The sequence below is a fragment of the Pelobates fuscus genome, chromosome 13, assembly GCF_036172605.1.
Source record: "Pelobates fuscus isolate aPelFus1 chromosome 13, aPelFus1.pri, whole genome shotgun sequence".
In the NCBI taxonomy this organism is placed as follows: domain Eukaryota; kingdom Metazoa; phylum Chordata; class Amphibia; order Anura; family Pelobatidae; genus Pelobates; species Pelobates fuscus.
Window position 1 is genome coordinate 12,882,203 of NC_086329.1, and position 24,294 is coordinate 12,906,496.

At 37.6% G+C, this 24,294-nt stretch overlaps 1 protein-coding gene across 4 annotated transcripts in view; it reads right to left on the reverse strand.

Moving 5' to 3' along the window:
- Window positions 1-11,610: 11,610 nt before the first annotated feature.
- PPP2R5E (protein phosphatase 2 regulatory subunit B'epsilon) overlaps window positions 11,611-24,294 on the reverse strand; it is a 66,442-nt gene continuing 53,758 nt past the window's right edge. For 3 of the 4 annotated variants that reach the window (XM_063440163.1, XM_063440162.1, XM_063440164.1), the window contains exons 7-14: window positions 23,416-23,475; window positions 22,538-22,646; window positions 21,683-21,736; window positions 21,547-21,597; window positions 19,684-19,803; window positions 19,085-19,212; window positions 18,030-18,131; window positions 11,611-12,455 (exon numbers count right to left, since the gene is read on the reverse strand). In XM_063440163.1, the coding sequence (XP_063296233.1) occupies window positions 12,356-12,455; window positions 18,030-18,131; window positions 19,085-19,212; window positions 19,684-19,803; window positions 21,547-21,597; window positions 21,683-21,736; window positions 22,538-22,646; window positions 23,416-23,475 (724 nt within the window). In that variant the 3' untranslated portion in view covers window positions 11,611-12,355. The remainder of the gene's footprint in view (window positions 12,456-18,029; window positions 18,132-19,084; window positions 19,213-19,683; window positions 19,804-21,546; window positions 21,598-21,682; window positions 21,737-22,537; window positions 22,647-23,415; window positions 23,476-24,294) is intronic. The other variant, XM_063440165.1, reaches the window with a different exon arrangement.

Here is a 24,294-nt window from a genome sequence, read left to right on the forward strand (position 1 = left end):
GGAGAAAAATAAGCTGTCACTTAGAAGACTGCAGACAATACTACTCTATGTAGGAGATACCCTGACAGTGCTGATTCCAGCAGACGCCTTTAAACCCTAAAAAGAAATAAAAGAAAACAAACACAAACACGCAGCATTCCGTGTTATAATAGGCTGACACAACTACCTGGGTTTAACAAGAAGCTGTATTGTTTTAATACAGTTGTTATAACTACATGTACAGATTGTGTAATTCTGTGCATTGTGCAGACTATCTGGGAATTCACATTCCTCAACTGCTGACTTAGTGTTCGTTCGTATTAGTTAGGAATTTGATGTGAGCATTGTTTCACCGTGTCACCTACAGCATGTCTAAAAATTGCATATTTTTTTTTAGCAATAAAAATTGACTATTGGAGCGATCATAATGTATAACCCAAATGCTAGCAAAGAACAAGCAAATCAGACTATGTATTCCAGATCTCCATCACATGTTCAGGCGGCCCACAAGAAGAGTATGTCAGCCGCAGAGTCTTGTCATGGGTGCTTGGAATGTCCTGCAGATGTCTTTTTACTAGCCTATTTACATTTTTTTTTTAACCCCTTAACCCCGCAGCCAAATGTACAAGTTGTGAACGAAACAAAACGTAAACAAAACCTGGCATTTGCGCTATATGTCTGTCAAACCGTAATTCACCTCTTTCATATTAAATGCACCCCCCCCTTATTATATATCATTTTATTCAGGGGAAACAGGGCTTTCATTTAATATCAAATATTTAGCTATGAAACATAATTTAATTTGAAAAAAATGGGAGAAAATAAGATTTTTTTTTATTTTTTTCGTTCTACATGACATTTTAACTGTCAATGTCATAATACTGTTTGCTTTTCTACTGCAATAAAATACACATATTTGTATTCAGCAAAGTCTCACGTGTAAAACAGTACCCCCTATGTACAGGTTTTATGGTGTTTTGGGAAGTTACAGGGTCAAATATAGCGTGTTACATTTGAAATTGAAATTCGCCAGATTGGTTACGTTGCCTTTGAGACTGTATAGTAGCCCAGGAAATAAATTTACACCCATAATGGCATGCCATTTGCAATAGTAGACGACCCAAGGTATTGCAAATAAGCGATGTCCAGTCTTTTTTAGTAGCCATTTGGTCACAAACACTGGCCAAAGTTAGCGTTCGTATTTGTTTGTGTGTGAAAAATGCAAAAAACGCCAATTTTGGCCAGTGTTTGTGACTAAGTGGCTACTAAAAAAGACTGGACATACCCCATTTGCAATACCTTTGGTTGTCTACTATTGCAAATGGTATGCCATCATAGGGGTAATTTTCATTCTTGGGCTACCATAGGGTCATAAAGGCAACGTAAGCAATCTGGCGAATTTTAATGTGAAAAAAATTAAACACAAGCCTTATATTTGACGCTGTAATTTTTGAAAACACCATAAAACCTGTACATGAGGGGTACTGTTGTACTCAGGAGACTTCGCTGAACACAAATATTTGTGTTTCAAAACAGTAAAAAGTATTGCAGCAATAATATCGTCCCTGTAAGTGCTGTTTGTGCGTGAAAAATGCAAAAAACGTCACTTTTACTGGCGATATCATGGTTGTAATACATTTTACTGTTTTGAAACACTAATATTTGTGTTCAGCGAAGTCTCCCGAGTAAAACAGTACCCCCCATGTATAGGTTTTATGGTGTCTTGGAAAGTTATAGGGTTAAATATAGTGCTAGCAAATTAAATTCCCTATACTTTCGGCATGGGTGGTCAGGCAGTTCCCGCTAATTGTAATTAATTAGGATACCTAATTATGTAAAATTATTACATAAATATATGTGTAGAATTAATATATGTATATATATATATACATATGTGTATATATACGTATATATATATATATATATATATATATATATATATAATATTTTTTATTTATATATAGGTATATATATAGTGATATATACGTATATATTTATGTATATAGATATATATATTATTTCGTTCTACGTGTATTTTGATATAAATATATATATATTAATATCACAATACAGTTAGAACGAAATAAAACATCTATATATTTTTTAATATTTTATTTTTAATTATTTATTTTATTTTATTTTTTTACGTATTTACATATTTTTTTTATATTATTTATAAATATATATATATAACAATAATTATATATATATTTAATCAGTATCAGTCTACGTGTAATTTGATATTAATATATATATATAATTATATATATATTAATATTAAAATACACCTAGACGGTGTATGTGTGTGTATGTATATGTGTATATATATATATATATACTTAGATCATATATATATAATATATATATATATAATCTAAGTATAAATTTTTTTTTTTACACTTTTAACATTATTTTTATTTGATTTCAGCCAGCAGGGGGACCAACTGTCATTACAGTTAGTCCCCCTGCTGGCATTGCTGGAGCCAGCTATACCGGCCATGTGATTGTGAGGTCCTCGCAAGGACCTCACTCTCACATGACCGGGAGGGACCGGAGGAGGAAGATGTGCCGCGGGGGGGCTCCCTGGGAGTCCCCCCAACCGCGATCGCCGGCGTGGGACCGCCGGCGACCGGGTAAGTTACTAAAAACCGGAGGGCGTACTATTACGCCCTGCGGCGTTTAGAGCCGCTTTTAAAAGGACGTAATAGTACGCCCTCCGGTCTTAAGGACCAAACTTCTGGAATAAAAGGGAATCACGACATGTCACACATGTCATGTGTCCTTAACCCCTTAAGGACACAACTTCTGAAATAAAAGGGAATCATGACGGTATATGTCCGTCATGTGTCCTTAAGGGTAAATGGAGGTCTCTGTATGATGTACTGGTAAAGGCCTGGTGAATGAGCCTAATACAGTGTACGTACATGCTGTGACATCCAACCCGCTCAGGGTGGCTGACATCGGATAGAGTGGGGAAAAAAAAACAGAAAGAAGCTTGAGACCCAGGGGGTGAGAGGTACTAATAAAAGGTAGGGTTGAGAATAGTTTAATCCATTACTTTAATGAACGTAGCTACCAATGGGAACCTTGTTTGAGCAGGGAATTATTAACTTCACAATGAATGAACGTTTTGTGTGGAATGCTGACCCACTGCCCCCCTATTTCACACACAATACACAATTAGCACTAGGTGAACACATTTATAGTATAAGTCTACTTACCAAAACAATGGGCAAATATAGCATTTTTAAATTCCAATGACTGCTAGACCAATCTCACGGAAAAGAAAATTAATTGGGGGCTAATTGATCCGTAAATCACAAATGAGAAAGCAATAAAATCGAGTGATGATAAAATTTGGTAAATAAAGAGCGAGATAATGGGGTGGGGGTGGGAGCGGGGAAATAAAACCATGTGCTGTACTAGTTGCCCCATCTTTAGCCTTATAGAGATTAATCCTCCTCTTTACTTCTTTTGATCAATCTATTATTTGTAATCCATCTTTATTTAACAGTTATGGGGAGAACAAATCCGTTTGTACCAGTAACGATGTATCATAACTGAATTCCTTGTAGAGGCAGGATACACACTTCATCCTTTTCTAAGGGTGGCATTAAATCATTAAATAGTTTGTATTTTGGGTTTGAATCAGCCGCCTGATCTCTTCGGCTAACTGGATTTTCCTACTAAAACGCTCTTTATACCGGGGATCAGTGCTTTTAAATGGCTTTGAAAGATGATTTTACTCATTCCAAGGTTTTGTAGGAGCACTCCTTGTTTTATCCTTCTCTCAAGCTCCAGGGCTTAGGGTAACAAGGTGTTCCAAAATTTAAGTGGCTAATTGAAACGAATTGTTAAGAAAACTGCAAGGCAGGATTAGGGTGGATTATGTGTACATTACATTTTCCTTAGTAATTAATCCAAACACTCTCTATTAACAGCTGTTCCAATGATTTGGTTTCCTTAAATATTTAGATCGATTCATGTACTTAGTTTATAAATACGCTACATGTTTATGATGTGAACATCTAGCAAACTATAATAAGGTGTGTGGATATATATCGCGTATCTTTGTACATCAGATTGTCTCTCACTACGCTGAAGATTTATGAACTGTCGGGCAGGGTTCACAAGCCCTGTCTGGCAGTATGCGGAATTCATTAGTAAAATGGAAAAATAATTTAAAGGAACACTATAGTGTCAGTTACAGTGCTTGAATGCACTATTAGGTACTTGGCCCTCCTCTCACCTTATCTCCCTTGCCATGGCTGAGATCATCAATTCTGATCCAAAGGAAACATTGGGAAGCTAATGCACGTGCATGGCAAAATTCGCCAATTAGTATCTCTTCATAGCGATGCATTGAATCACTGCATCTCTAAAGGGAACATTCCGTGCCTGCATGCAGAGGGTGGAGACTCAGGGAGCACAGACACAGGGAGCCCTTCAAGTGGCCGTCCGAGTGAATGCCACTAGAGGTGTCCCTAGGCTGTAATGTAAACACGGCCTTTCTGTAGTTCTGGTATAGTGTTCCTTTAAGACTGAGATCTTATAATAACTACCTTGATTGCATAACTGATTTCAGGTTATAAACACTCGGGGATTGGAGGGCAAGGTAAGGAGACTTTACAGTTGGTAATACTGACCGGAATATGTATATGGTACCGGGACCCTTAACAGTGCACAATTTGCTAAAAATGCCCCTTTATTGGCATTAGAACTAAAGCGGATTCTATTGCTTACAAATGCCATTAGAAAGGTCACTTTCTATTATGATATTTTAAAAGATTTGTAAAAGTTGTTAAAAAGTTTTAAAAGTTGTTTTTTTACATTTACAGAACACCATATCTGGACACATACTGACCTTACGGAAGCCAAAGAAACTTATTATAAAAGTATAGAAAATAATGGGAATGTTAAACATTTCACCCATTTGTCTGGTTACAATTACGTGCTTGTTGTACCCATTGTACAGCGCTACAGAATTTACTGGCGCTATATAAATAAAATAATATAAATAAGAAGAAAAAAAAAAGGTAGGTTCTAGAGGCAATATATGTATTTTGAAAAAGTGAAAAATCTGTTTTGCGGGTAATTTGTCTGTACTATTTTAAACAGTATCACCAATAAGGCTCACAATCCCATTCATTAAAAGGAACGATAAAAACACTTCAAGCACTTTAGCTTGCTTAAGTGTTAAATGTTTTATGTGTGAAGTGTGTCCTTTCTTCATTTACAAAAGGTTATGGTTTCAATCGAAAATGCCACTTTTATAAATGAACCTTGTTACACCCCCTGGCTGTCAGACAACCAGTCCTGTTACTTGCCGGTTTATTTCGTTCGGTGGAGCTGAACTCAAGAGGCAGCAAATGACCTGAGCACAAACAGTTCTCATTGAGCTGCATTGGGAAACCTGTGATTGGACAGCCACAGTAAGTATGGGCGGGGTTAGAAGGGGAGGGATTGCAGTGGCTGCAGACAAGAGATCTGCAGATTTTGCAAGCTGTTTTTAGATAAACTCTCAATGAAAAAATGAACACACGCATGTTATCATTTGGGTTAGATCTATTAAATTGTTAAAGGAACACTACAGGGTCAGGAACACAAACATGTATTCCTGACCCTATAGTGTTAAAACCACCACCTAGCCCCCTTGGGCCCCTCATGCCTCCCTAAAAATAGTAAAATCTTACTTGTATTCAAGCCTGAAGCTGTAGCTCTGCATGCTGTTTGCCTCAGAAAAACAAGCTGTCTGCTGACATCATCAGAAGTGGTAGCCTGATCCAATCACAGTGCTTCTCCATAAGATTGGCTGAGACTGACAAAGAGGCAGATCTGATTCAAACACAGCCCTGGCCAATCAGCATCTGCTCATAGAGATGAATTTAATCAATGAATCTCTATGAGGAAAGTTCAGTGTCTGCATGCAGAGGGAGGAGACACTGAATGTTTGGATGCATTTTAGGCAGCCATGACCCAGGAAGGATATCTAACAGCTATCTGAGGAGTGGCCAGTGAAGTTATCCCTAGGCTGTAATGTAAACACTGCATTTTCTCTGAAAAGACAGTGTTTGCAGCAAAAAGCCTGAAGGTAACGATTCTACTCACCAGAACAAATTCAATAAGCTGTAGTTGTTCTGGTGACTATAGTGTCCCTTTAATTATATAACTTTTTTCTTATTTAAGTTGTCCTTTAAATAAAATGATATAAACAGCTTAGCCATATCTTCAATTCCACATTCTTTTGCTAAATCATCTAATTGCCTAGAATATTACGGTATTGTTTCTCAAGTCAGTCGTTAAACCCAATGAATATTTAATAGTATAAGTAAAGAAAGTTAAAACATGGCCTTAATGGCAAAATAACTTACCGTTTTTCCAAAGGCGCAGAGTCTGTCCATAGCTGTATAGAGCAAACACCGTAAACCGGAGTGAATCAAAACAGTCATGAAGTTACAATCCATTAACCCTCCTAAAACAACCAACCATGTGACACACATTGTCAATACTGGATAAGATTTACAATGAGGCAAGAATTCTCAGTCACTCACATACGTTTTTCCTGATTTGCGTTGCTATATATGCATGCAAATTCTAAGGCAGGGATATACAACTGCTGTAGAAAAAACACAAATTGGTACCTTTATTTGGAGGTGTCGGAAACATCGTTCGTGTTCAACGGAGGGACAGACAGCGGCCTTTTCAGGTGTGTAGCAGCATTTCCAGATGATTACGGTGACGGTAGCAATTATCTAAATTTTCTTGGCCTTGATTGGACGTCTAATTGCTGTGACCATATAAGCCGCCTGCCTTCTGAAGGGGTAGGAAAAAAGAGAAGACACCCCACCTCACACATAGATTAAAAATAATGGCCTCATTCCTTCCTAGGACCCAAACAATGTGGACTTGCACAGGCTAGTGGCAATGTGTTCTACAGACAGTACTAGTTACTAGTCAAAATATACTCAAGTGCTGTAATTTCTTTGTTACTTCATTATTAACAAGAGTCTGTGTAAATAATTGCCATATACCTTGTTTAGAAGTTGGTGCTAATGTGGACTTCTAGTGAGGCTGGATAGCACTTCTCCCTTGTACAAACCTGCAAGTGAAAGGCACCAGGTGCAGATTCACGCAAGGGCCTCCAGGACCACCCATTTCTGGCCAAGCTGTCCAGTTTATGTTTGGTGATCTGCTGGTTGCCAGGGAGATACGATCATCTCCCCGGACTATCCAGCTAAAAAGTGTCACACATGGAGCATTGTGCATCTATGTGCCCGGGCATGGGGATTATGGAGACACACATTACTTTAAACTCTAGCACAGAAGACAAGAAAATGGAAGCTGCTGGTAGAGAAGCAGTGAAGCCTTCAGAAACGGCAACATCTATTGGGCTGACATAGCTGGTGTATAATCCACCAATTGGTAGGTTCCCTCTACTTTTTTTTTTTTTTTTACCAAATCAGGATGTTTCTTTTTATGTGTGCCAGCTTTTTATTTCTAATTTAATTTGTTTATATTCAGTTTTTCAACTACAATGAAATAATTTGAGAATAGTACAGCAAAAGTCGGTATAAGACAATATAGCGTAATATAGGCCCTTAGTGCCAAACGGATACATACATTTTTCTGAAATACTGTCCATTACACCTAAAGTTGCTTTGGCATTTATCCATCCTGTGCACTGATAAACAACAGTTGGAAACAAGAATGCAGCTGGTCCATTGCACATAGGAGAAGACAACATCTACTCCACTCTGGGATTGAATTCTCTATACTCCTTTACAAAAGCAGGGACACCTTCTTTTCCCTGCCCAAAATCCATTTGGTTTCTTTAGTAGTATGTTTATATGAGTCCATATTTGAGGTATTGTGCAATCACGGTATTTCACCACTAATGTGTCCATCATTCCTACACAAGTTCATTTTCATCTCATTTATCTAAAAGAACAACGTTCTGGAACAATAGGCTTTGGTGTTCTTGTCAAACTGTAACCTGTTCTTTGCTTGACGCTTACCAACGGTACTTACATATTGGTTAAAACTCTGAGCCCATATAAATATAATCATCTTTACTGTATTTTTTTTTTTGACAATGCTACAGTGATATTAAAGAGACACTATAGAGACCAAGACCACTTCATGTCTTTGAAGTGGTCTGGGTGCCCTGTCCCTTTCTCCTTAAAAGGGATTCTATAGTGTAAGTAATACATAGTTTCTCAAAAACTGCAATTATTTTCATTGTAGAACTAAAGGGTACTTCATCAGCTTTAGAGATCTGGGTGCCTATAGTGTGCCTTTAAGTGAGCAGCTGTAAACATTGCCGTTTTAGAGAAATGGTAGTGTTTTCATTGCAGTGTTAAGACTACCATTAGTGGCTGTCTACCAGACAGTCACTAGAGGTGCTACACTGGACATATATTCACACATTGCATTAGGACACCCCACGTCTTCAAAATTCCCCATAGGTAATTGACGTGAGGAGGGGCAGGGATCCAACGGCAGAGGTACAATAAAGTGTTAGGAAAACTGTTTTGTGTTCCTTTAACCTGTACAGTTTAAGATTCTTTACTTCTCCACAACTGGGAGAATTATTCCGTCAACTTCTGCACAGGTGGAGCGCACAGTGATATTCTGATTTTTAACACAGATCCACACATTTGATTTTGAGACACATTTGCTTGGTTTTTGATCATTCAATCTTTTTCAGTAGCATGATGTTTTATTAGCATTGAAACGTTGCTCCTCATGTTGAGATATTTCACATGCCAGAAATCACAAAGACTGATCAAATGATTCAAAGAAACACACGTGACCAGGGAATAAAACCGCCATTATTTTATTATTTATGGCCCTATATATGAAACGATTGTACCTCTAACCGCGAATAGGAAAGACCCCAAATGAACATGTACCGCCTGCACTATACCTTATACATCATGGTTTTAATTTTAACATGATATAGTTGAGTACAGAGTCAAAAAAAAATTAACTTATTCAAATTGTCAAGTACTTGTCCGTTGTGGGACTTCATTTAGTTATTTTCCAAAGGCTGAGTGCTAGTTGGAAGGAAGACGTTTTACTTGTAAAGGTAAACCATAAATCCCAGATGGCGGCTTGCCACATCTATTAAAGAAATCGTGTCAAATCAAGTGATACTTGAAGCAAGTTTCACATTAGAGTTGCGGTTGTATGCTTAATGTGCACCTTGCATTAAGTTAGACAAATCTTTGGCATACTGCATCTGCTGAGGTCATGTTGGGCAAAATGCCATGAACTCTAGTAACCAGTTCTATCAGCTAAAACATGGTCTTTTTATATCAGAGAGATATTCCGCTGGCTTACTGTATTTAAATGTTTGAAAGCTGCCCTGCATTTACGCCATGAGCCAAAATGTTAAGACCACTACTTGAAAAAAAAAACACTTTGTGAACCGAAATCAATCCAATCGTTGGTGTGGAATAAAACCTTTGGTTACTCCCTTAATTGGAGTGCCTGCCTCTTCCGTGAATTTCTGTGTTGTAGGTACTTTGAAGAAACACTCCAAATATAAGCGGCTTAAATGTTCAATTAATTGCACCATTACTGTGATCCAGTAGATCAGTGGGTTTACCTATGACAGACCTTGTGCCTATTTCATGTTGTTTATGATTAGACCAATCCAACATTAAACTTCTTATGGATAAATTCGATTATGTTCTGACTTTTCACTGACCCTCTACTGCTCGGTGTTCTATTCCAAACCAGGAAACCGGTAAGATCACAGTCTTGCCGACAGCACTCACGGTGATGATATAGTCTGTCAGAACAATCGCGCACGCACAGTTACCTCTTTAGGACGAGCTGCCGGGTAAAGCAGAGAGAGATCTTTGGTCTCGTAAATGTTGTTCCTGATCGGTGCTCACTTCTATAGCAACAGGGAGAGAATGTTGGGGAGTTGATGGTTTCCCCTTGAATAAGCTTTATATTCTGTGTAAAATTAGCACTGCCAAAGCGGTTATGTGGAGAGGATCATGCACACTAAAGTCTAACAATGCTTAAGGAAAAGTCACCAGTATAAAAGAAATTTGTTGCTTGCATTTTAATGAACCTTTTTATTAAAAAAAAAACAAAAACAAAAAAAAATCTCCCCCTTCCACCTCCCCCCAATACCACTCTAAGTTTGCAACATTTGACATATTTGGATGATTTATTTTCCATTAAGTTTTCAGAGATCTTTTTCAGTTAATTTCTAAAATTCTGATAAAGTGACAGGCTTCGAAAAACTAAATGTTTTAAGCCATGATTTTTTTACTTAAAAAAATGCAAGAAATAGTTTTTTAAAACTAACCTAAGCAGAGATTTCCTTTATTCTGTTAATAACCGCCTTTATAAATAAGACAGCCTATATTGCTTTTTTTTTTTTCCAACCAATGAGTTTATGAATTTACATATTTGACCTAAAATCATAGGTCCATTCCTTTGAACAGACCTCCAAAAAGGTCAAATTGAATTTGTTCTGTTGATTAAAATTCTTCCAGGTACATATTTTCAGAATGAAATAAAGCAATGAGAAACTACAATGAATTCACTTTTTCACCAAGGCCAATATGGCAGCAAAAAACTATACTTTGTTTGTTTTTTTCTTTTTCCAAAGACATATTTATACTAAATCATACAACAATGTGTGTATGTTTACAGCTGGTTCAAACTTAACAGAATTATGTACACATTAGAAATTGACCACAATTACCATTGTTTAGGATAATATATTACAAGGGATAAGCTTATAAACCAGAAACATTGCACATAGGACGAAGGAACCGAATCATGAGAAAGACAAAACAAAAAGTCTCTGCATTTGGTTACACATATCTAAATGAAAACAAGTTAAACCTATATCTAGAAATATTGAAGAATTACGATGTTAAAAAAGGTTAAAGAAAATATGAATGTTGAATGTATTAGACAGAACATATAGGATCACTGAGCTGATAGCGATGAATACAACTTATAAAGACAGACATATCGAGTTATATATAATATATATAACATTTGTACACAATTCTTACCGCATCTTCCTGCTAGAGTTCGAATTTCAGCGCCCCCCACACAAACCCCACTTGAATGCAGATTGTCAATAAGTGGTAAAATTGTGTCACAATGCACCTTTGATATAAAAGCATTTTAACTTTATTAATACTCAGGACAATAGGAATATCCAGATTTTGTTGTTTGTTTCAGTAGCATTTGTAGAACCACTTCTGGTGATAAATACAATAATTAGATGGGCATCCAGTTTAGAATGCAAAGGGGAGTTTAAAGAGAAAGTCTCCCACAGAAAAAACGCAAAAAAAAATGTCTGGCACATGAGTCTACAGTCCACAAAAAATGCAATATGATTTTTCAGAGGTAACATCCCTTTTTGCTGGAATACTTTGTTTTTTTTTTTATTATTTCATCATTTTTAAATACATACTATAAAATAAGGCAATAACTCCAAACAGCTCAAACTGTTTTTTTAAGGTCATCTATGAATACAATCATAACCTTTCGGAGACCTCTGTCCTGTTTGCACCGTTTAGTGTTTTTGTTTTTTTGTTTTTTTTCCCTTTTCTTTACTTCAAAATGGTCCGAAAAAAAACAAAAAAAAAGTTTTTGTAGGATAATAATGGCTAATATATAAGATCCTAAAACAGTCCTGTATCGCATGTCGCAATGATGTAGCAGATAGAGCTAATACTGGTTAGGTACTGCGTTTTGCATCGCTGACCGTGTGTTTATACAAAGCTCATTATCAACGCACATTGCGGCATAAACACCACCATAAAATTCTGCCGGATTCTCTTATGCATACCCAATATTTGAGAAAAAAAAATAATAATAATGTTTTTTTCAAATAAGCACCAGAGCTAGACCAATATTTCACAAAACCATTGTGGGGAACAGTTCTGCAAAGACATTCAGCTCTTAAAAAGATGCGGAAAAAAAAAAAAAAAAAAAAAAAAAGACAATGAAAAAGTTATCCAGGTTACGAGGATGCTCCACAAACCTAAATGATGTCCCCCCCGATTTTTAACTAGATCAATAGACTTAACAGAGGAGAAGCTAGAATGAATACGTATACATATCAAGTGCCTGACCATGGGAATTTTGACACCGCAAAGAGATCCAGAAAGTTTAAAACAATGAATATGTTTGTAAAGTTCTGAGTTCGTCTACTGTCCAAACTTTGGATTAAAGTCCATATATTTTTCTTTACTTAGACAGTTATATACAGTGCTGCTGTAATAATGAAACAAATGTGATCTACTGTAAAGTTGCACAATACAGAAACTGTTGATCCATCTCCTAATACATAATGTGACTCCACAGGATGAAGATGCAGTAGCTTCCTTTGTTAAGTGGGGATAATTCCATCACTCCTAAGACCTCTCTTTAATTCAAGGTCCTCTAATTTTTTCCATAGTTCTTCACGCTCCTTTTCTTTTTTCTTCTCACTGTCGAGAAATTGTAAAACGTATGTTAACATCACAAAGGGTCTTTGTTTAGCCGTTTATGGCTGGAGGTATCATTTGCCCTCTCTCCAGCTAGACTGTACAGGCGTATCTCTCAACTGGACATTTAAAAGAAAACTGTGGCCTTAATTTCTGTTAAACTTGCTTCCTAGCAAAATAAAAGCAATTTTAAAATGAACGTTTTTAGTTTTTGTGAGCTTACTGAAGCCGGCTCTTCCCCAGCACACTCTATTCTAACATAAGAGGAGAGTGCACAGATACGGTCAGCAATACAATCAGCCAATAAGAGTGACATTTTACAGGGAGTGTATGAGAGTGCAATGAAAGCTTCAACCCACAATGTCAAAAAGTGACCACTATTTTTAAGAATTCCAATTAAATCGCCAGTTAATTATAAGTATTATTCAAGACATCTTCATGTTAGGAACATACTCCCTGTTACCAAAAAAAAAAAAAAAAGACAAAACCCATCAAACAACCACATCTAGAAAATACACAACAAGCATGTTCTAGTTACATAAGTTAAATAAGTTTTCACTATACAAATGCATGAGTTCACAGAATAATATGGAATAAAAAATAAATAAAATATATATATTAAAAAAAAAAAAAAAAAAAAAGTTGAGGGTTAACTCTCTTTATAACCATTTCACATCTGCGTCAAATGCAACAACTTTGTATGTTACATGTACAGCAATAAGTAGGGCCACAGTTACCGTGTTAACATTTGAAGGATTATAGATTTTTGGACAAATCATGCAGTCAGAATGTCACCTAAGTACTTCAAACTCCGAATTTATGAGAGCAATTTATGTTTCAATCTTTGATGATTTTTCACTAATGAGTGTGTGGCTATATCTTCCTATGGATCTGGGACACACTAAATTGTCTCATACAAATACAATCATGGATTGTTCCCCTATGTGCTCATGAGCCAACAGATCTCTATTGTCTAATATTATAAATGTGTTTGGCAGTGCACATGTGGTGTCAGCTCAACTTAACCCATGCTTGATTTATCATGGGTTACAAACGCATGTTACATAGCACGTACACACAAATAATCTGGCATAGCGCGGTTAAAGAATAAAATGGCTAGTCTGTATCATCCAGATATTTTATGGATATATATGGGTAAACAAAGATTCAACAAATCAATAGTCTGTGTGTTTTGTGCTCTAAATGAGCGAAAGACCTTTTAATGCCTTTGAATTAATCATGTGACCTTTAAACAGCTATTTGCTTTTGAAACGTGAAAACATGATTCTTATATCAATCAGAGAACATGTAACTACTAACAACATTACATATAATTAACTAATTGTTTTGAGAAAGGAGATGGTCAATAAAATACAGAGATTGTAAATAAAACACCTTGCAGATGGATAGCTTATTAAAGTCACAAAATTGGTGGCCACTTCGTGGTAATGCAGGAAATCTTATAATATCGGACATTGAGGAAATTCAGCTGAAAGTAAATGGCACACAGGATTTCATAGAAGATATTATACTCGAATTCCTTACTCTCTTATTATATGATTTACTGCACAAGGTACAATCAGGTCTAGAATCCCTAGTATGTGTTGTACTACTGTAATATGAGCATAGGTACCCACTGGCTATTCGTATTGCCTTCTTGAATATATACAGTGCATTCAGAAAGTATTCACACTCCTTGATTTTATTTTTTTTACATTAATCTAAACTCAATACCTTATAATGACAAAGCAAAAAGTTATTTTTGAGATAAGTATTCAGACCCTTTGCATGACACTTGGATTGAGCTTAGCTCCATCCAATTTTTCTGGATCCTTTTTGAGAGATTACTGCACTTTGATTGGAGTCCACCTGTAACTTAGTTCATTAATTTGACATGATTTTTAAAAGCTTTAAATTCATATCAAAACAAGAACCAAGCCATGTGGTCAAAGGAACAGACTAAAGAGCTCAGAGACAGGATTGTGTTGCAGCACAGATGTGGGGAAGGCTACTAAAATGTATTTTTTACACATTTGCCTGCAGTGGAGGTTCCTAAAAGAGCAGTGGCCTCCATAATTCTTAAATGGAAGATGATCAGAACAGTCAGAACTCTTCCTAGAGCTGGCCTCCCAGCTAAACTGAGCAATTGAATAAGAAGTGTCTTGATAAGATAGGTGACCAAGAATCCAATGGTCATTATAAGTGAGCTCTAGAGGTCACGGCAACACTCCACTGATCTGGCCTTCATGGCATACTGGACAGGCAGACGCACCCCCAAGACACATGAAAGCCCGCTTGGCATACGTCTGAAAGTCCTTTAGGTGCTTTCTAGCAGTGAGAAACAAGATTCACTAGTTTGATAAAAATAACACTAAATTGTATGGTCTCAATCTAAATTACGACTAGAGAAAACCTGACTCTGCTCATCAACGGCTCAACAGCACTCCAACGGTGAAGAATGGTGGTGGTAGCATCATGCTATGGGTGTGTGTTCCAGTGGCAGGGACTGGGAGACTGGTCAAGGTTAAGGGAAAGCTGAATACAGCACAATACAGAGATAACCTTCATGAAAACCTGGTCAAGAGTGCTCAGGGCCTCAGACTGGGCAAAAAAGATCCACCTTCTAACAGGATAATGCCTACAAAAGAGATGCTTAGACACAAAGTCCAAACTGACAGAGCTTGAGATGGTCTGAAAAGACGAATAGCAGAAACAACCTAAATCCTGGTGTACAAAGCTTGTGGCATCATACCCAAATAAGCCAGAGGCTCCAATCACTGCTAAAGGCAATTCAACCACGCATCGAGTTAAGGGTCTGAATAATTATGTCAAGGTGATATTTCAGTTACTATATTTGCAATGATGTAAAAAAAACAACTGTTTTTTGCTTTGTTATTATGGCGTCCTAAGTGTAAAGATCAATGTGGAAAACCATTGGTAGCCTATAGCTACATTAGGAAAAAATAAAAAAAACAAAAAGGAAAAAAGGGGGGGGGGTTCTGAATACTTTGTGAAAGCACTGTAAAAACTGTATGGTCATAATGTTACCAAAATGCAATACTTTTATTGAAGGTCTCTGCGTTAAGAGTGTAAATCGATCACAAATGGAATTGTAACTACAATCGGTCTGCTTTGATTCTCTTGGGAATATCCTGCAGAACCACGGCAGTAGGATCCTTCAATATGAACGAAGAACTGAGAATGCCGGGTGACAGAATGGCCCTGTGATATATAGATATATGGATAGGGAATGGTAACATGTTTACTTGTTTTTTTTCTCCTGATACACATAGCTCATAAAACAGCAGCTACAAGGGAACAGTAATGTTTTAGAACTAGGAAAATGCATATCTTAATAGCCGAACGAGGATAGGTCATAGCCGAACAGGCAATAAACCGTTCCAGCTGAATCCGAGCATTCCTACGGGCACTAGGCCCTTTAAATTACTGAGAAAGTGCGGGACGTGAACAAAGGCTCGTTGGTGAATTGGATAATCAGCACTTCAATTAGAAAATACTCCACTTCAAAGAAATGGGGCGAAATTCATGCAGCAGTACTTTACAGTGAATACCATGCAATATCATCATACTTTTTATTATTTATCCTTGCAAAGCAAATTCACATTTTCAATAACATGTCATGGTTTTGCAGAGGAAACTTTACTTTGTTGACCAAATAAATGCACTGGGGTGAAATTAAACGAACGCATACTGAGAAATAACATGGCTACTTATAGCTTTCATGTGAAATGTGTGGATACTCTAGATCTGAAATCGTATGTATTGTGTAGGAGGTTAGATCTGATTATATGGATATTTGTGATCATATTTAATTCCTCAGCGCCCAGTAATATTAACATGGTGAGCAGCAGATTGCTTGTTTTTTTTTTTTGTTTGTTTTTTTTGTCTCCCCTTCCCCCTTCGTTCAATGTGGTCTTTTCACAGCATGTGATGTGTACTAAAAAGGCAGATTGTCTATAGAGTTTACTTTTCTTGAACTATAGTTTGCAGTATTAAAAAACAGCGTTTATTTTGGATCAATAGTGCCACCAAGTGGGGAGAGGATGGAGGTAGGTTTTTCTTCTTTTTGAATATGGCTGTTTATTGAAATGTTTGAACTTTTTGGTTTCCAAACTATTTGAAGGTTGCCTTGGCCTATCAAAGACTGAAGCTGTGCACAAAAGTCCCTGTAGCTATGGAGGTAAAAATAGTATGACCAAGTACTTATTTACAAAAAGTAACTGTATATTTTAAAGGGTTATTCCAAGCATCAGGACGATCAGAGCCCGCTGCATTGTTAATGATGCCAGTAGTACCCTGGCCCAGTTTCCTGGTAATAGGGAAAACATTTTTGCAACAGTTTGCCCTCTTACTAGACACTCAGGTCCTGCCGAGTGGCTAGTAATGTGCATCTGGTTTTGAAGAAGCTATCAAAACTGAAAGCTGTTCGTCAGTCATTCAATGGCTGAGTGTATCAGCTGACTGCTCAGATTGCATGCAATCAAGATTAGTGAGCCTAAAGCTCTTCTACGGTGCAGGATAAGGATGCCATAATGACGTTGAACCTCCCGCAGCTAAAGGGTTAAACTCCATATGTGCAGTGTTTCACAGTGAAATGCATACGGACTCCAGGCACCATGACCACTGTCAATCAATAAAGTAACCATTTAATGCTACCATAAACAAACCTGTCTATAGAAGAGATCTGTAATCTAATGTTGGGGTTCTAAACCAAGATGATAAAGTCTCAGAGCTTTATTCCACCAAGAACCACCGAAAAGAAATGGCAGAGAATAGAGCAGTGAGACTGCGGTCTATACTATAAAACTGCTCATTAAGTTGCTTTGGTGCTTAGTGTGTACCTTTAGCATTGATCAGGCTGACCTCTTGTAGCCACTTTCAACGTGTGCATCCCACGGGTGTTCAGAACACTGTAGGATTTATTTTTCTAGATTCAGCAATCTTTATACTCTGATACAGCTACAGGACTACCACACTGAACTACTTCTAGAAAGTTTAAAATATTGATTATCTCAAATGTGACAAAGAAACGGAGCTGTGTGACCTTGTAATAAAACTGCCAACTGCATCGCAGGCCTTCTACAATGGCACCTGTCACAGCATGTGAACCAAGTGTCCATTCTGCTGGTACTTTCCCTGGCGAATCTCACTTGATTGTTTCTTATTTTTATGTCAGACTCTCCAGAGTTATATAGATGTAGGGAACCTTCTAACACCAATTTGGTTTAATCTGCTTCTTCAGTACAATCACTCATTCTGCATTTTAGCAAAAGTATTTGGGTACCAGAGAGGAAAACAAGATATTTAGTCCACTCCACTGGCATTCAAAAGGTTCGAGGTTTGAGACCAAAACGCTCAAGATCTCAACATCACAGCATAGAGAGCCAAATGACATGGGAAGTTTCTGCATGGCTAAATGATAATAAAAATTAAACAAATGGGGAAAATAATCAAAGAAAAAAAATAATGCAATATATAAAAAAAAAAAAAAAGTTTTAAAAGGAATAGAAAAAAAAAAAAAAAAACAAAAAAAAAAAAACAACTATATAGAGTTACCGCTGGCGATCTGACTTGTAAGTGGCTGTCAGTTCATCGAATAAGGTGCTGTTCATCTCCATAAATGCTTTTAACACGTTGTACACAAGAGCTACGATGGCCCTGCGAAGGAGAAGACGCAAGATCAGCAAGTGTTTGGTGCATGTATTCATGGATTACAGTGAAGATAAGCTAACCCGCCATCCCCCGATAAGTAGAGTGCACATAGCAGATTTCACTGAAAGTGTCACTTTTAGTAATACTACAAATGCAGTTTCAAGCTCAGTCTTTAACAAAACATTTTATGCTGTTGATCCAAAACAAGTAAATTGAAAAATATTTGAAATAGTTTGGGGTTGGGGGGCAGTGGACGTCCAAGAAAGATTGCAGTGCAGTGAACAACAAGAACAGACTGAATAGGGGGTTGGGGGTGGGGGATCACGTTTGAGATTTGTTTTTTGTTTTTTTATTTTTCTATCAACTGTATTATTGTATGTAGGACTACATTTGACAGGGCTTGCTTTTTATGGAATAATCCCCATGATAAGGCAAAAAATATTTTTTGTTTATCTTAACTTTGTTTAATCTTTCCAATATAAATCTCAGAATGATCAACATCTTATTAGAGGAGGAGCAGTTTCCATGGTATTATGTAGTAGAGTCTTGCAACAAATAATGCCATTGGTGAAACAGGTCCATTTTACTAATGATATTTGGGGATAGGTTAAAATGGTTTAGAGATTTCAGGCAAATGGGAAACGCCACACTGTGCCAATCGGCATCTCCTTGTAGTGATGCATTGAATCAATGCATCTCTATGGGGAAAGTTCAGCGCCTTAATGCAGAGTGTGGAGACGCTGAATGCCGGTGCACAATCCAGGAAGCACCTTTAGTGGCTGTCTGAGTGACTACCACTAGAGGTGTTCCTAGGGAGCAATGTAAATGTTCATGAAAATGCCTGCAAGGACTGACTATTTCCATACATTAATCTGTAGTGTCCCTTTAAATGAGGCGACAGATTGGTGGAATTCTTGGAGTGGTCTAGATGATGATGGGAGGGGGTACTGTATACTCACGGGTTCCAGTGTTCTTTGGAAATCCTATAGAGACTTGCAAACATTATGGGAAGGATTACACTGGAATTCTCTTCTATTAAACTCATGATATATTCGTTGTTCCAGTAGTATAGAGCTCTCTCTGCCACCTAAAAATAAAATGGTAACATTTCAACATGTCCAAAAAAATAAAATGTGTGTGTATATATAAATACATATATACACACACACACACACACACACACACTTTTTTACATTTTACAAGGCAACTGTCTCTGCAAATAAATATGGAGATTAGTTCCACCATATTGCCATAGTGTGTTAAGCCCACCACTATGGTGTGCACATTCTTAAAGTGGTACATCAGGCATTATCAAGTGTAAAATTGTCCAATTCTGGATGGCAATCATAGACGGAGATTGCTAGGCTTCCCCCCAGTGCTCTCCATATATGACTGACATCCAAGTAAGAACCGTAGATGATAATGCAGACGTGTAAATTCCACTTTGGACATGGGTTTCCAGGAGGGCTTCAGTTTTTGTCAAAATGCTTCAAAAATATTTGACAGTAATTTGGGGACTGCACTCATTTTAACTGACAAGTCATTAAAAACTACTGACCTGAAAGTGAGGGCTGGATACACACTTGGAGATCTGTTTAAACAAAGGTTCCTGAATTTTTACAAACTGTGAAGGTTCAATCACATCCAAAATTTCCTCCAGCTCCCCGAGGAACATGACCTAATAGAAATGGTACAGAGGGAAATACATTACTGATTATGTTATTAACACAAAGGTAGCAGTGGAAAAACTATGCTTATCCTTGCAGATATTCAACAAGTTAAACGGTTAAACGGATTATTGAGGACATCTGCATTTATTACAGTACTATCCAAAATCCTGATGCACATTTAAATAACTGCAGGTTTTTAGCATCGCTTCAGTGGCCACTTAAGTGTAAGCTCACCTGCCACGTCAAGGCGAACCTCTTCGGCGAGTCCTTCACTAACAATTCACCTTGCTGCTTTTTTCAGCTTTAAGTACATTTTAATGAGACAGAGATGGGCATTTTTCTAAATCCCAATATACTTATTAACCCTTTATAGGGAACGCATGGGCTAGACAGCAGCACTGTATCAAGGCTGTGTAAAACAAGAGCAAATACAAATAAACAAAAATAAGTCCTGCGCTCAAACTCCCAGTACTCCTGGGCGGCAGCAACAACCATAGTACACATCAGCCCCAATACATACAATAAAAACCAAAGAAAAGAGTTACCTGTGAACTACCCCAATCCCTAGGCACATTTAAATAAATGGAAGGGACACTACTTTGTCTCAGTATATAAATTACGCTTCTGGACACTGGGCGGGCTTACCGCAGTCTAGAAGTGTCAATCTCCCAGCCGTCACCAGTGATATTAGCTGTGTCTATGGAGCATCCCATGGTCTCAGTGACTTAATGCTGCACTCTTGCGCATGTGCAGGAGTACAGCAGTGATATAGGCGCCAGGCGCTGCTGAAGAGGACCAGCCGGAAGAAGATGCAGAAAAGGACAGATTCAGGCAAGTAAATCTCACCTTTCCCTGCCCCCTTTCCCCACTCAACCAGCGGCAATGTCGTCATCGGGGGTCTTTGCAAATTATGTCTTGTGACGACAGTGCTGCTTTCAAAATCCAGAAATACACAGGAGGTTGCCAGTAAGCAGGTACCGGAGAGAAGGAATAGCAGCAAAGTGGTGTGTGACTGAGCTAAGGGCCTTAGAATAACCAGGCACCAATATGGGAGGAGGAGGAGAGTGTGCCTTCCCAGGATTATAAATGGAAGCCACACACCAACACCAATCCTGACGAGTGGAGCCAAAGGGTTCCCGAGTATCTGCACCATGCCACTAGGAGTCAATTGTAATGCCAGGACATGTACAGCACTGCGGCCACCCACGTCTGAGAATATCATAGACGAGGTATACGTCTTGTTACATTAGGCTGTATTAAGCCCTACAGCATTTTTAAAATAAGTAGTTCAAAGGCTATTAAATGTTTTTACTACACGAGGTTCTCCTCAAACTGAAAACAAACTACAAGTTACAAAACAAATGAAAGTGCTGGTGCAAAAGGCGCCCGCTTCACACAACATACTATTGAGGTATGTCTACCCCTTTAAATCACTTTGTTCAAACTTATTATACACGTGTATCGAACAGATACTGTTAATGCAAACGCAATACTCTGTGACCAGGAAACGTTCTTTCAATCACTGAACGATCAGAGAAGAATTAATAAACATGTTTGTCTTCTGCATATTCAGTATTAGCTGCCACATCACAATCTGTTCTAGAATTTCATATTTCTCCATGTTAACCACAACACCCTTGGCTGCGGTCCAATTCTCCTCTGAAAATAAAGCACTTTCTGTATGAATTACAGTTTCTATGTTATTTAAAGAGCCCTACATGTTTCAAATGTTTGCTGCTCTCTTGGCTTACCTCTTTCTGACTGCACGTTTTCGGCCAGAATTTCATCAGCCCTCGAATAACCTATTAAAAGGCGAGAGCAACAAACCGTTAAAAGTCTCCTCCTACACAGCACAGGATTTCAGCCGGAGAAATTGTCAACACTTACTGGTTCTGTGAGTGAAGGATCTTTTTCCAGAAACTGTACTATGCAATATGCCAACTAGAACAAAGAATAAAACGTACAATTATAACAACAGATGAGATTTGTCTATTCAGCATTTGAACCATGGAAAAAAAAAAATAGCAAAAAGAAAACACAAAGTTAATATTAAAAGCTGATTTTAAACCTTTGCATAATAAGCATGCCTCTGTAACATCCTATGTTTTGCTTATTACGCAGGTGTAAAACAGGACAAGAGGTTTAAGTTATTGTGCAGGGAACCTTGGTAAAAACTTGTAGACAGGCAGCAAGAGTCGCTTGTGTTCCTATTGACAGACATTCAAGCAGTCAGCAACACGTTAAGATGGTCTGTTAAAACAAAGTAAGATGCCCATGGCAAGCCCAGAGTTAAAAAGCTGGCTTAGAGGAACAGTCTTACTATGTAACTAAGATGTTCTAATGCCTTCAGTATTGGCCACCCTGTCCTACCCCCCAAAACCCTTTATTAAATTAAATAGGAGGCTCGGAAACGCGTCTCTAAGCTCTCTGGGTATGAGAGCCGGGAATCTTACTTCCAGCCTCTCATAGCATGACTTAAGTGCATGCGCAGTGCCGTCACGGTCAGCCATAGAGAATTATTGAATACAATGGAGGACATGGGGGAAAAAAGTAAGCAATTTCTTTTTGTTTTATTCATCTTTATTTTTGGACACATGGTGGGGGTCAAGGGATATTAGGACTGTAGTGTTAGGAATACAGATAGGAACCCTAACGCTACAGTGTTCCTTTAAAAGGACTGCACAAAATAGCCCAGTAATAAAACCAAAAAAAAAGTAAATGCAAACCTTACTATATGCATACCTGTGCGTGGAAGAGAGATAGGCTGCGGACAGTATGAAGAGGAATCAACACTTTGACGAGAAACTGTTTATGCTCAGCTTTCAGAGGTAACGCAAAACCATTGATAATACTGTTAAAGGGGAACACAAGGGATCCAGTGGTTAGTATTGTTGTGAGGGTATTAAAAAATAAATAAATAAAAGAACATTAAGCGTTACTCCAACCCTCGGAATAAAAATCGTTTTTTCATTACAAATGTTGTATTGGGCATAGCTATTATGCCACCCACCATAAAACAAGGATTTAAACTTACCTTAACCCAGCTGTTGTGTGGTCGATTAAAAGAATTATGAAAAGCCTGTGATTGGACCATTCCACCAGCTCAGAGTGCATGCGTGCAATCTGAGTTGGCAAGGTGAGAGAGGTGGTGGGATTGCTACTTTAAAAAATGAATTGTAGGAGCTGTGGAGGGAGCACACAGTGGGAGGAAAGGGGCCTGAAATGGGGAGGTTTTTACATGTGTTGGCAGTGTGCACAAAACTGGCATTAGGCAGCCTGGAACAGAGTTCAGGCTTTCCAAAGTCAGGTGTGCCCCCAGCACACAATTGACAGTAACTATAGATGTGCAGTGTTTCAAGCAAAAACACTGCACATCCAGACTGCTCGCACCATAACCACTTTAAATCACTGAAGTGGTCATGGTGGCTGGAGTAAAGTTTTAATAAAAATGCTTATTTCATGGTCAGAGTGAAAAAAAAATAAGCTTATTTTAAAGCAAAATTTCTCGTGTTAATTGGGAGGCAGCAAATAAAATGATCTCAAGTTAGCTTAGAAATAAGGGTGTGTATGACAGTAGCAATTGTTATATCACTGTGCTAGTTAATAAGTACTGCTCTTACCTTCCTAATATTTCCAGCAATTCCGCTACACCATTAAAGTGTTCAGTTTCATAAACAAACCTACAAAATAAAGCAGCAGCCATTAGAAGCGTACGGATCCACAACATCTTATAACAAAGTCTTATCAAAATCAACAGTCACCATGGATTTTCCAAACCAATAAAAACTAAATTGTGTAGAAATGATTACTTCTACTGAAAAGGATTCGCTATTCACAGACATTGCAAAGTTAGAAATGCCCTATCTGCATCAGCTATGTTAATTTTATTCCCATTAGGACCTAATTCATTGGCTAAAAGCGTCAGTGGATGGAAATATTACCAATAACTTTACATAGGACACGAGGTCATGCGTTTAGACTGGAAGAAAGAAGATTTAGTCTAAGGCAAAGGAAAGTTTTTTTTACTGTAAGAACAATAAGGATGTGGAATTCTCTGCCTGAAGAAGTGGTTTTATCAGAGTCCATACAGATGTTCAAACAGCTACTAGATGCATACTTGCAAAAACAGAATATTCAAGGATATAATCTTTCAATGTAGGGTAATAACTGCTTGATCCAAGGATAAATCTGACTGCTATTCTGGGGTCAAGAAGGAATTATTTCCTAGATTGTTGCAAAATTGTGCTTCAAACTATTTTTTTTGCTTTCTTTTGGATCAACAGCAAAAAATAAATGTGAGGAAGACTGAACTTTATGGACGCAAGTCTCTTTTCAGCTATGTAACTATGTAACTATGTAATGAAGAAAAATAACTTTTACTTTATGAATATCTGATCAGATTCTTACACAGACAAATGTGCTCAAAATGTTTACAAAAGGTTTACAACTCCCTCCACTCCAATAAAACCCAAACAATACACCCCCATAAGAAGTTGGAC